This window comes from Mastigoproctus giganteus, chromosome 11 (assembly GCF_048544385.1).
Source record: "Mastigoproctus giganteus isolate SK-2022 chromosome 11, ASM4854438v1, whole genome shotgun sequence".
In the NCBI taxonomy this organism is placed as follows: Eukaryota; Metazoa; Arthropoda; class Arachnida; order Uropygi; family Thelyphonidae; genus Mastigoproctus; species Mastigoproctus giganteus.
The window spans coordinates 3,977,143-3,990,229 of record NC_143585.1 but is presented as its reverse complement, the minus strand read 5'-3'; the positions used below and the strand labels follow the sequence as shown (position 1 = coordinate 3,990,229).

General features: G+C 35.7%; 1 protein-coding gene across 1 annotated transcript in view; it reads left to right on the top strand.

The window, feature by feature from the left end:
• Positions 1-13,087, top strand: part of Rpn11 (regulatory particle non-ATPase 11) — an 87,897-nt gene that overhangs the window by 56,655 nt on the left and 18,155 nt on the right. The window contains exons 7-8 of the mRNA XM_090385343.1: positions 2,837-2,944; positions 5,168-5,242. Coding sequence (XP_090241469.1) covers positions 2,837-2,944; positions 5,168-5,242 — 183 coding nt within the window. The remainder of the gene's footprint in view (positions 1-2,836; positions 2,945-5,167; positions 5,243-13,087) is intronic.

Here is a 13,087-nt window from a genome sequence, read left to right as displayed (position 1 = left end):
CCTATGCACCCGATCAGTGATGATAGCTTCATCTGGGGAGATCTTGTGTTGCTTCTCCCTAAAATGCTCGGCCATGGCGGACTTACCATAATCTGCATTCCTTATTGCCTTAGTGTGCTCCCCCAGGCGTTCTTGGTAAGTCCGCCATGGCCGAGCATTTTTGGGAGAAGCAACACCAGATCTCCCCGGGTGAAGCTATCATCACTGATCGGGCGCATAGGTTCTGGGACCGCAAGTGGCTTGAGAGTTTGCAGATTAGTTCGACAGAGAACATCAATAGAAACAAAGGTTTGCGGATTCATCCCCTCTTTGAGGCCACGATCCTCAGAAGGGATGAACGATTTCATATGATGCGCTCCTGAGCCGCTTCCGGTCCCAGTACACAGGAGAATAGAACACATGGCGATGAAACACGTGATTGAACCTGCTGGTACTTAAGATGCACCGCAGTACAAGGAAGCTACCGCTGAAGAAGAAGGCAGGAACCTTCGAAAGCTACGGTCGGTTTTATCGTTCTTAACCCGGTATTTTATTGTATTTATATATATATTTTATGTATTTTATCCTTTTTAGTTGTAAAGTTATTTTAATTGTAAATATATAGTAGTAAACACAGTTTTTTTTTTAAATTCCAGTTTCCGTGTCTTATTTTAATATGTGGTTGGTGAGAAACATTTAAAATCACTATGAATTTACCCAACCCCAGAGGCCTGTTTGAAGTGCTAGTACATTGCAACATTGGTGTACATGTGGGGGGGGGGGATAGATATCATCACAATCATTGAATTCTGCTGTACATCTTTTAAACTTTTTTTTTTTTTTTCCAAACAGATTCATAATTTTCCAAAGAATTTATATTTTATTGTAAAATATTACATTTTAGACATACCGTATTTCCCCATGTATAAGACGCACCTTAATTTTGGGGCCCAAAATTTGAAAAAAATGTATTACATAAAGTTATTGAACTCAAGTTTTATTCATCATAAAATTCATACAACTCATCATCACTGTCAAAACTCCCATCCATTAGCTTGTCCTCAGTTCCATCTATGCCATTTGAAATGCCACACTTCTTAAATAACTTGACAACGATCTCAATCTTGATATTATCCCAAGATCTTTTCACCCAGGTACAAACTTCTCCTATAGTTGGTTTCTTCACTCTTCCTGCTGGTGTCAAATTGTCCCCAGAAGACTTCATCCATTGGTTCCATTCGTCTCTCATGGCAGCTTTGAAGGATTTGTTAATGCTGACATCAAGTGGTTGGAGCTGGGATGTCAAGCCTCCAGGTATGACGGCAAGTTTTGTTTTTTGCTCTGCAGCAATCTTCTTTGTGTTTTTTGTTATGTGTGCCCTGAACTGATCAAGCACCAATAGGGTAGGTTTGCATAAGAGCCCACCTGGTCTCCTGCTCCAAACTTTCTCAAATCAGATCTTCATTCTATCCTGATCCATCCAACCCTTGTCATGAATGTGGACAATCACTTCTCGAGGAATGTCTTCTTTTGGCATTGTTTTGCGTTTGAAAATCAGCATAGGAGGCAGCTTGGTTCCATCGGACAACTGTATAATGGCTCTTTTCATGTCCACTTATCTTCACAGTTACAGTTTTCACCCCCTTCTTATCAACAGTTCTGTCACTTGGGACATCAAATTGAAGGGGGACTTCATCCATATTTGCAATCTGTCCCAACTCAAACTGATGTGTCTTCCGACATTGAATGACAAAACAATGAAATTCAAGGACCTTCTGCTCGTAGCTTTCAGGCATCTTTTGGGCAAGTCTGGTGCATGTACGCATGCTTAGTCCATTCCGTTTCATGAACCTAAAGCACCAATTGTGTCCTCCTTTGAAATCAGTAACTTCTTTTTCATCAGCAATTCTTCTTGCGTCATGCTGAACCATCTTTGTGGACACAGGAATTCCAATTGACCTTTGCTCTTCAATCCATATCTTCAATTCCCTCTCTAGATCAGGCCATTTTGCTGACTTGCTGCTCATGGCCTTCTTCTGCCGTGGCGTTTTCAGTAGGGTTTTTTCTTCCCGTAGCCAGTCTCAGATTGTTTTCTCAGTTGGAGGAGAACCAAACTTACGTTCAGCAGCAGCACGATTTCCATTCACTTTTGCAAACTGGATCACTTTTAACTTGAATTCAGCACTGTACGAAAATCTTTTCTGAGCATTTCTGGGCAGAATGTGGCAAAACGTAACCTAATATACCGGTAACAAGTGTGAAACAATGAGCGCAAAGACAACAAGCGCGAAAAAGCGGGAAATGCAAGTAAAAAAATCTACACCCACTGTATAAGACGCACCCAGTTTTTAGACCCCAAATTTTTCGAAAGAATGTGCATCTTATACATCGGGAAATACGGTATATTAACTTTAAAATTTATTTCATCTAAACTATTCATTCAAGAGAGAGTTACCAAGCACTGATAGACTAAAGAGTTTTGCATTTTAATATTTGTTAATTTTTAATATTAATTTTATTATATATATTTATAGAACTGCCCTTTTTGTTCTTTATACTATAGTATTATCATCTCCTCTCCCCCCCTTCCCTAAGCCCTTTTGGAATTTGTGGTACATTGTGATATTGTTTATCAAGAACTACCTGCTGAAAAGTTTTGCCACCCCCCCATAAAGAAATTGATATTTTCTTTACCCAACAACCACTTTATAATATGTACAGTTTACTGACACTATATACTCCAGCTTTTAGTGTTAACATTTACCTTAACTTAAACCATTGACCCCAGCTTTTTAGGTGTGGTTTTTTTTTTAATCAATGATTTTATAATTGTAGTAAAGGTGTGACAATGTTGCAGGTTGTTATAGATGCCTTCCGTTTGATAAATCCAAATATGATGGTACTAGGTCAGGAGCCCAGACAAACCACATCAAATTTGGGTCATCTCACCAAACCTTCCATTCAGGTTAGTGTATATTTATTAACAGAAACTAATTAAGATCAGGGATTTATTTTATAGGGTTTTTTTTTTTTTTTTTTTTTTGTCGTTGTTGTTGTTCATTTCATATTTTGTTTTTTAGAATACCAATAAAAAAATCTTTGTATTTATACTTCCCTCCAGCATGTATAGAACACTTCAGAAACAGAAATAATTATTAGATGAAAACTGATTTTCAGCATTTCACATTTATTTTGATATTGATTAGAATTGTGTTGTTATGTAAATAGTTAGAGCTTGATCATGAATCCTTATGGAATCACCGAATTTATATTAATTACTCTGTAGTCTGATTTTTGATCATATGTCAAAGTTTTCTCTCATTGGTATAGTTTAATGTACCAATTTGTATATTGGTATGGCTTAGCTATACTTGACCAGTGCTGGTAATAGCATACTAAAAATGACATTCCCAATTTCAGTGTAATTTAGCTATTATGCATGATTAGTTAATGATGATCATCAGTGCCATTTATTGTTCATTCTCGCCATTTTGTTTCTATGAGAAAATATTGTTAACCTAAAGAAAAAATAATGTGTACTTGCTGTTAAACAAAAGAAGAAATAATGTGTACTTGCTGTTAAACTAAAGAAGAAATAATGTGTACTTGCTGTTAAACTAAAGTAGAAATAATGTGTACTTGCTGTTAACCTAAAGAAGAAATAATGTGTACTTACTGCTATAAGAGGGCATAATTAATCTGTTATTGCACTACGAAAGAAAATGTGCATTTGTGAGAGAAAAGAAAATTTGCCTTCTTGGCATAGAAGTTCACTGTAAAACTAACTGTATAGGTACAACAGTGGTGTGTTCATATGTTAATGTTTTGCATGTAATCATATGTCACATCAATACAACAACAATGATGAAGTTCAGGTCAACATAGAAAAATGCATCTATATATAGGCAGAAAATAGTTTCGGGGTGAATGTCTCTTTTTTGGATCTCCCCGAAACTATTTTCTGCCTGTTTTGAAGAAATTTTTTGCAAGGTAAATTGGGTTAATAAAGGACTCAAGATAAATGGGGATTAACTGAATCACTTACAATTTGCATTTGATATCATTCTCTTTGCTAATGATCTAGAAGAATTGTAGCAAAACATTGAAGAATTGCAGCATGAAAGCAAGAAGTTCCTGTTTGGCGATTAATATCAAGAAAACACATGTTACGTTCCACAAATTTACCAGACCAAAGAAAATCATTGCTGATGGACAAGAATTTGAAGAAGTGGAGGTATGTTTACCTTGGACAAGAAATTTCAACAGATGGAAACATCATGATGGAAATTGAATGGCACATAAAATTGGGATGGCAAGCATTTGGAAAGCTTAATATAGTCTCCAAGACAAACTTGCCACTCTGTCTCAAAGGAAAAGTTTTTGATCAATGCATCCTTCCTGTCCTAACATGGTTGTGAAACATGGACATTGGATGCCAAAGCGTTACAAAAACCGAGGGTCACACAAAGAAGTATGGAGCACTTGATTTTGAACATAACCAAAAGAGACCAAAAAACATGTGCATGGATTCGCCAACAAACCAAAGTCTGTGAAATCATTGAAAGAACAAAGTGCTTAAAATGGAAATAGGCAGGTTACAAGAACAGACGGTAGATGACCAAATGAATTTTGTTATGGATACTGCTTGACACTAAACACCCAAGAAAAAGACCAAAGGTGAGGTGGCTGGAAGAAATTGTGAAATTTGCGGGTGTACAGTGACAGTGGAAAGCATAAGACTGCAGTTGCTGGAAACGTATTGAGGAAACTTTCATCCATTCATCATCTTCAACCATTGTTGAACCACATGCAGTGATTTGACAATGGTTGAAGAAGATGATGATGTATGAAATGAATAACGTAATTACTAGACTTTGTTAAATGTTTGGACGACAAAATTCAAAGGCTGTAAATTGGAGAGCCAATTATTGAAAAAATAGGTTTTAGCTGCATTTTGTTTCCTACGCTGATCATCCCTTTATTCACTGTAGTAATTTTCCCTTAATGCTAGATTACTCCAGTTATACAATAGTCACCCTTGTGAGACTTGAACCTGGAAGGTTGTAAGTATTAACTCCCTTCTCATCATAAAGTAGATGCATTGGTGTGGACACTTCAAGGGTGTTCTTGTCCAATATCTTCAGCATGGCAAGGTAAATGAAATATTGTTTTTTTTTTTTTTTTCTAGGCTTTGATACATGGATTAAATAGGCACTACTATTCCATATCTATTAATTACAGGAAGAATGAATTAGAGCAAAAGGTGAGTTAAATGCTGTTAATAATTATTAGTATTAGCCATGTAGTGCAAGGAAGCTAGTCTTTTGCTGCACCAGCCAAAAAAATAAATACATAAATAAAATATATTTAAAAAAAAAAAAAAATGTGATTCCTAAACAGAGTACCATAACCATCCCTTTATTCATAATAGTAATTTACCTTTAAATGCCAGATTACTCCAATTTATACAGCTACCTTTTAATTTCCCCAAGCCATCAGTCCAACCACCCATATGGATCAACTTCCAGTAATTAACAACTTACTGAAAGAAAACGTCCTATAAAGTGATCTAAGCATCTTTACCTGTATTTTGAATATATGGCTACCTAGTTCTGGAATCATAAAAGTGAAAATTTTACCTTCATTCATTTTATTAACCCCTCTCAATGCCTTGCAGACTTCAGTCAGATTGCCTCTAAGGTGCCTAATTGCTGAGCCTTGAAGCCCACATATTTGAAGCCTTCCTCATATGGGTTCCCTTCTGTAGATATAGCCAATTGAGTTGCTCACCTTTGTAACCTTTCAAGAAGCATAATATCTTAAAAGGGTACAAATCAAAAAGTGCCACTACAATATTCCAAGTGTGGCTTTGCAATTGACTTATATGTGGGGTTATGAAAAGGACACCATGGGCTTTCCTTGCTGCCTGTCTGCACTGTTGTCTGCCCATATTATAACTGCCATATTCCTTTCTTCTTGCACCATTTTTAATTCAACTCCACTATAATTATTTTGGAGTCACATGTAGATAGAGACATGCCCTCTATCAGTCCATCAATATCATTGAAGAAACTTGGAAACAACAGTAGTCCTCCTGCACTGCAGCTATTCTGTGATCCATCTTAGAATCTTATCCACAATCCCATTATGTTCTAGCTAACCTCTCACAAGGGAGATTGAATTAAATCCAAATAAACAATGTTGAAATTATTTCCAACATCTAGCTCATGAATGACTCTGTCAACAAAGATAACCAGGTTAGTTAAACGTGGTTTTTCTTATACAAAAACCATGCTGTTTCCCTGAGAATTCAATTGCTCTCTAAATGATCCTGTACTGTATTCTTGAACATTGCCTCCCTGATTTTTCCTACCACAAGTCAGACTGATCAGTTGATAATTGCCCACTTCAGTCTTAGAACTGCCTTCATATATTGGCAATACATTGGCACTTCTCCAATCCATGGAATCTCTTCCAGCTCTAGTGGCAACCTCATTGACCTTAAAGGTTCAATGCAATTTCTCAGTTCATCCTCAAAATTACTGAGTATATACCATTGTCTCCAAGAGACATATAGCTGTCACTGTTGAAAGTTTTTCTAATAAACAATATTCTATAATTTCTAATCTTTCCCTATTCCAGCTAGCAGTTACGTTGAACCCTTAAAACCTCCTCATATAATATTGGCAAAGGTATTTGCACCACATTTGTTCTAATGTGCTTTATCTCTTCCAAAGATGATGGTTCACACTGATAAAAAAGGGGGGAAACAATTTAGTCCCAGAAGCCTTGCTGATTCCCTCAAGTTTAGTTAATCCACAAGACTTTCAGCTTATGTCCCTCCTGTTCTGCCTAGTTAGAATGGCAGGCAGGCAGGCACATTCTGACCTAAGTCCTATATTTCTCCAGCAAATCATCAGACAATCTCTTGGCAACATCAGCAGTTGCTGATCCTGGCAGACTCACCCTGGTTCACCTATCCTTATTAAAAAGAATGCTATTCATTTTTCTGACAATGCAATCTTCCTATAAAATTAAATCCTCTTCAGCCAAAGCAGTATTGTCCGGATCTATTGGATTCAAATGATTAATCTTAACTCTATCAAGCTTAATTTACACGGATTCTGAAAGTCTGGCCAAAGTTGTGATGAAATGGTAACTCAAATTTAAAGATTATTAATCTCAAGGAAAATTCTCAAATAATGTTGATGGCATATTCCTTTCTTCTTGTACCATTTTTAATTCACCTCCACTGTAATTATTTAGATAGAGACATGCCCTCTATCAGTCCATCAATGTCATTGAAGAAACTTGGAAACAACAATAGTCCTAGAACCAGTCCTTGGAGGTTCCTCACTTCTAATATTAACCCAATCTAAAGAATAACCATTAATGACAATCTATTGCCTCTGCACTGCAGCTATTCTATGATCCATCATAGAATTTTATCCACAATCCCGCAACTGGGTAAGAATTTTTTCTAAGAATTTCAGAAATTCTTAGAAAAAGGACATACTCAGATGAGTTGCAACTTAGTTCACAGTGTCACCAAATGGAAATTGAAGATTAAGATCATAAATGTCCCTGCTGATTACGTGACTATCATAAAAGAAGCTAAGAAGGTTCTACAACCCTGTGAAGTGCATTATTTGGATCATACTTTTTTTAAAAAATTATGCAGCCTAAAAATTTATTCTTTGATTTGTCCTGGAATGAAAGCTGGGACCCCATTGCAGCTGACGTAGGAACATTAAATACAGTCTGGGGGGGCTGTTAGTTACAAATTGCTTTTTACAGATGACTGGAAGTTAATTCTTAAATGCTGTGGATTGGTACACACTGAAAAACCTGCAGGTTTCTATAATGAAAGGCTTAAAATCACCAGAGAAAAATTAAGGCCTCCAAGACCTGAAAAGAGTAGTTCCACATGATATGATTATCATTCCTTTTGCAACCAATTGCTTTACAGTGATAAAAAGAAAAAGTGAAGAAAAAAACTACAATATTTCAGAGGTTTTTATTAAATAATTTTTCATACTTGTGCTCTTGCATAATTAAGATTAAATTTTTACATTTATGTAATGAGCCAAAACAAAAAAAAATATACAGTTAATTTCTGAAATAAATTCCAGTTTTTTAAATTTACCTTTTCATTATAAAACCCTATATACCACTTGTGTTCCCTTGTGTTCACACATCTGATGTAAATAAATTCTCATTACTCGTAAGTCACAATAAAACTAATTATGTGTATTTTGAGCCAAAAATCTTTTAATTACCCTTTCAGAAATGCACTTAAGTATAAATTTCAAAAGATGTTATTAAATTAATATTGTCCTATTAAAAATAAGCAGTTTTCTAGCCCTCCTGTAAAATTTCTATCTTGTCACTTATAAGGTTTGGAGTGTTGTCAGTGACATTTATCTTGTCAGTTATTGCTGTTGATTTGGCCATAAAAAGACTTTTCAGGTCAGAGTTTTGGTTACTTTTTCAAATATTGCAAAAGACACACTTTGGTCTCTTCTCAACTATTTAAAATAAATGGTTAGTATTGGTTAATAAAAAAGAAAAGGTGAACAAAGGTTATAACACCTACAACCAGGGTGCTTGGGATACTGCAAAGGTACTTGGGGGCCCAGATAAGCCCAAAAGGGGTGAGAATGTTGAGACTTTGATGGCTTCCTCGATTGCAGATGCTGGTGTGACGCATCCCGTGCACACCCTATTTGCACAGCCCTGCCTACAACACAGAAGTTGATTGAGCATTGTTCTCTGAAGTATAATTTATTGCTTCGTAGTAGGTAGAAGCTATAACAGATTAAATTACTGCATCACATTATTTGGTCTCCAGCTTGCTGCAGTTAAATTATGAGGTGTGGCTATTAAATAATGAGTCTGTGCATACAGCCATGCCACCCGTGAAACAAAGGCATAGGAGTTGACCTTGACCCTTTCCCTCCCTAATTGCCTTCCAAGTCATGTTCCAATGCTCTAATTCGCTTTGCAGTGAGACAAGTTTCATTGCTTGTGTTTTTGCAGTTTGCTAGAAAAATGACAGACAAAAGAATCGAACAATGAATTAATCTCAAATTTTTAACAAAACTGAAGAAAACACCAACTGAGTTTATGGGAAAGATTCTATGTCAAGAGTTCATGTGTTTGAATGGCATAAAAGATTTTTAGAAGGAAGGGAGAATGTGAAGACAAAGACAGTGAATGACCAGGCCATCCAGTATCAATGAAAACTGATGAAAATAGACCAGATAAGGACATTGATCAGAAGTGATTAAGCATTAGAATGATTGTATCAGAACTCAATATGGACAAAGAAACAGTTAGACAAAATTTAACTGAAAATTTAGGCATGACAAAATGTGTGTCAAGATGGTGCCAAAAATTTTGAATGAAGATCAAAGAATGAGAGGACTCCAAGTTTGTGAAGATGTTTTAAAAAAAATTGAAGAAGATGTGGACTTTCTGATTACTGTAATTACTTATGATGAAAGTTTTCTGTTCTAGTACAACCCAGAAACTAAGTCAATGCAATGGAAGAGAAAACAGTCTCCAGACCAAAAAAAAAAAAGCTAGAATGTCAAAATCAAAAATGAAAAACATGCTTCTTGTTTTCTTCGATATTAAAGGAATTATTATGGCTGAATTCATCCCACCAAATCAGACTGTCAATCAAACATACTACATTTAAGTTCTGTTGAGGCTGCATTAAAAAATTTGGAGGAGAAGGAAAAGACCTGAATTGTGAGAGGTTGGTTGGAATGCTCCAGCACACAATGTGCTTTCTGTTCACCAGTTTCTTTCCAAAAAACAAATCACTGTGTGAACATTCACCCTGCTCACCCTGCCCTAGTGCTTTGGGACTATTTTTTCTCTTCCCTCAACTGAAAAGTGTACTTAAGGGATTTATTTTCCATTGAAGACATTTGGAAAAAAATATATGAAGTATTAGCATTAGCATTAGTAGAGGCATATGATGCAAGAAAGCAAGCTTATTCAGCATCAGCCAAAAAAAAAAAAAAAAAAAAAAAACACAACCACTACTCCCATTTCACCCCTCCGTTCGTTCGAAATACCTGTCCAGCTGAGCCTTAAATTTGTTTAGGCTATCAACTTCAACAACAAGTGATGGAAGTCTATTCCACAAACCAACTGCCCGCTGGCTAAAGGCAAATACATCCGTCCTTCCTCAATTTGAATTTATGCCCTCTCAGGTGATTATTCTGAGCAAGAGGAAGAATCCCATTGGCACTGAGCATGCTCAAGCCATTCAAAGCCTTATACACCTCTATCAGATCACCTCACCGATGCCTAGTCTCCAGACTGTAATTTGCAAAACTTAAGCCTTTCTTTGTAAATATTCAAATTCGAATATTTTCTTCGTAAATATTCGTAAAAATTCGAAAGTATTCAAAGAACTTACAGAAGATTACTCCTAAAAATGTTTCTGTACTTGGAAGAAACATGAAACAGTGTGTCAAGCCCAAGGCAATTGTTTTGAAGCTGATAACTTGTAAGGTCTGAATTATTTCCTTGTATTTGTTTTATTGCAACAGTCTCTGTAAAAAAAACTTTGTATTTAATAATAAAATGTCTCTTTGTGGAAAAGGCATTTGCCACATCAACGTGTTCTTGAATAATATAAAGACTGACAAAAAGTTGAGAGAACATTTGAGAGTTTTTCAATTAAAAAGGGCAGATAAATTCCTTTGTCCAAAGCCTTTAAAACAAGACCAATATCAGTGAACCTTGACATTGTGAAACCAGATTTCAACTTTGTCCCACAGTAATGCATATGTTGAAAATTTGGTGTAAAAAGATTCTGTAAATTAGAAGAATTTTGAGTTTTATGTCAGGCACACTATTAGTAGTGTACCTGGCATAAAATGATGCAAGAAAGCTTACAGCTTCAGCAAAAAAAAAAATAAAAATACATGCCTACTTCATGTGCCATATCCCTATCTCTTCTAATATACTAATAGACTAGGCACCGGCGAGGTGATCTGATAGAGGTGTATAAGGCTTTGAATGGTTTGAGCATGCTCAATGCCAATGGGATTCTTCATCTTTCTCAGAATAATCACCTCAGAGGGCATAAATTCAAATTGAGGAAGGACGGATGTCGGATAGATGTGCGGAAATTTGCCTTTGGCCAGCGGGTGGTTGGTTGGTGGAACCGACTTCCATCACTGGTTGTTGAAGTTGAAAGCCTAAACAAATTTAAAGCTCAACTGGACAGGTATTTCGAACGAACGGAGGGGTGAAATGGGAGTGGGTTTTTTTTTTTTTTTTTTTGTTTTTTTTGGCTGATGCTGAATAAGCTTGCTTTCTTGCATCATATGCCTCTGCTAATGCTAATGCTAATGCTAATATAATAAATATAATAACATATGCCAACAAATATTTTTCATTGGAAAAAAAAATGTGGACTAGATAGAGCTTTGGACACAGATTCCAAATGTGATTTCAGTTTTCCTTGCTAACATCTAATTTTTGTGATGACACTGATTGAACTCACTTGCATACCTATTCAGCCAATCTATGTGAATATAATTGTTATTTATTATTATTGCTATGCATTTTGTGTATTATTGTTATGAACATAAATAAGAATGTTCATAACATTCATATTTATAATTGTTTGAATATATCTATATCCTTGTTATTTCATAATTTAAAATTTTCAATTATATGAGGAGTTATTCAAGGAGGAGAAGGCCAGATGTTTATCAAACTCTAACAGGGAGTTAGATGATTTTGTAATAACTGAGAGCAAAGTGGAGGAGAAATTGTTGAAAATAAACATAAAAAAGGCACTGGGGTGAAAGGGATATATCCAGTTATATTAAAGGAGGCAACAAAGGAAGTAAGCAAACCCTTAGCCATAATTATGAGAGCATCCTTGGACTCAGGGGAAGTCCCACGGACTGGATATGTGCAAATGTATCCCCAGTTCACAAAGGGGGGATCAAAGAGTAACATGAGTAATTACAGACCTGTTAGTTTGACTTCTGTTCCACGGAAAATAATGGAATCACTGGTTAAAGAAGCATTGCAGGATCATCTAGACAAGACTGCAGTAATAATTCAGACACAGCATGGGTTTGTTAAGGGGAAGTCTTGTCTGACCAATTTTATTGGATACTATGACATGGTCACGACGTCAATGAAGATTTTTGTTCCATATCTCCACATTAAACTGCCTGATAAAGAATTTCGTGAAAGCGATGGGTAATATGAATGTGAGAGGATTTCATTACTTAGTGAGAAATTTCCAAAGATCAGTACTGAAGTAAAAGAGTAGAATTTGTGGTCCTAAAATTAGAAAGCTTTAAAAAAATACTTCAGCAAAAAAAGAATGGCAGGCTTTTAAATGTCATCGTGAAAGCTTTCTGGGTAACTACAGATCCTCTGTATACAGAAATGAAGTTCAGGAAACTGTTCAATGCATGTAAAGAAATGGATATCTCAATAACAGAGTGATACATATGACAGAATAAATTAAAACATAATGAATAGAACAAGGGGGTGGTCGTAAGCATTCAAACTGAAGAAATGTTATAGAAGAACATTGAAATCAGAGAAGGAAAGCAAAAGAATATTTAATAAAATTACTTTTGATTCAGACATAACATAATCTGTTGCATTTCATTTTTATATTCCCCCCCCCCCCCCATATTTGATTTCTGTGTTCTGTCCCATTTTCTTTAGTTTAAATTCTTATGACCACTCCTTGTTCATTATGGTTTAATTTCTGTCATTTAGTTAACATTAATTGATTGAATTTGATTTGGTTAATTCTGTTTATTATTATTATTTGGTTTAATATTTATATGCATATTTGTTTTTTTTTTAAGTGAACCCCAAACACGAGAGGTATTAGAACCTATAGTACTTAGTACCGTGCTTGGGTTGGAGGTTGAGAAGATGAAAGAAGATATTTGTTGACATTGGACTTGAACTTCTGTAGATTGTAATTTTCAGGAAATACGTATGAAGGAAGGTTGTTCCAGAAAACGGCAGTTGAATGAATAAATGAGGAAGATGAAAAGTTGGTTCTGTGGGTTTGAAGTTGGACAGTAAATGGATGTTGGCT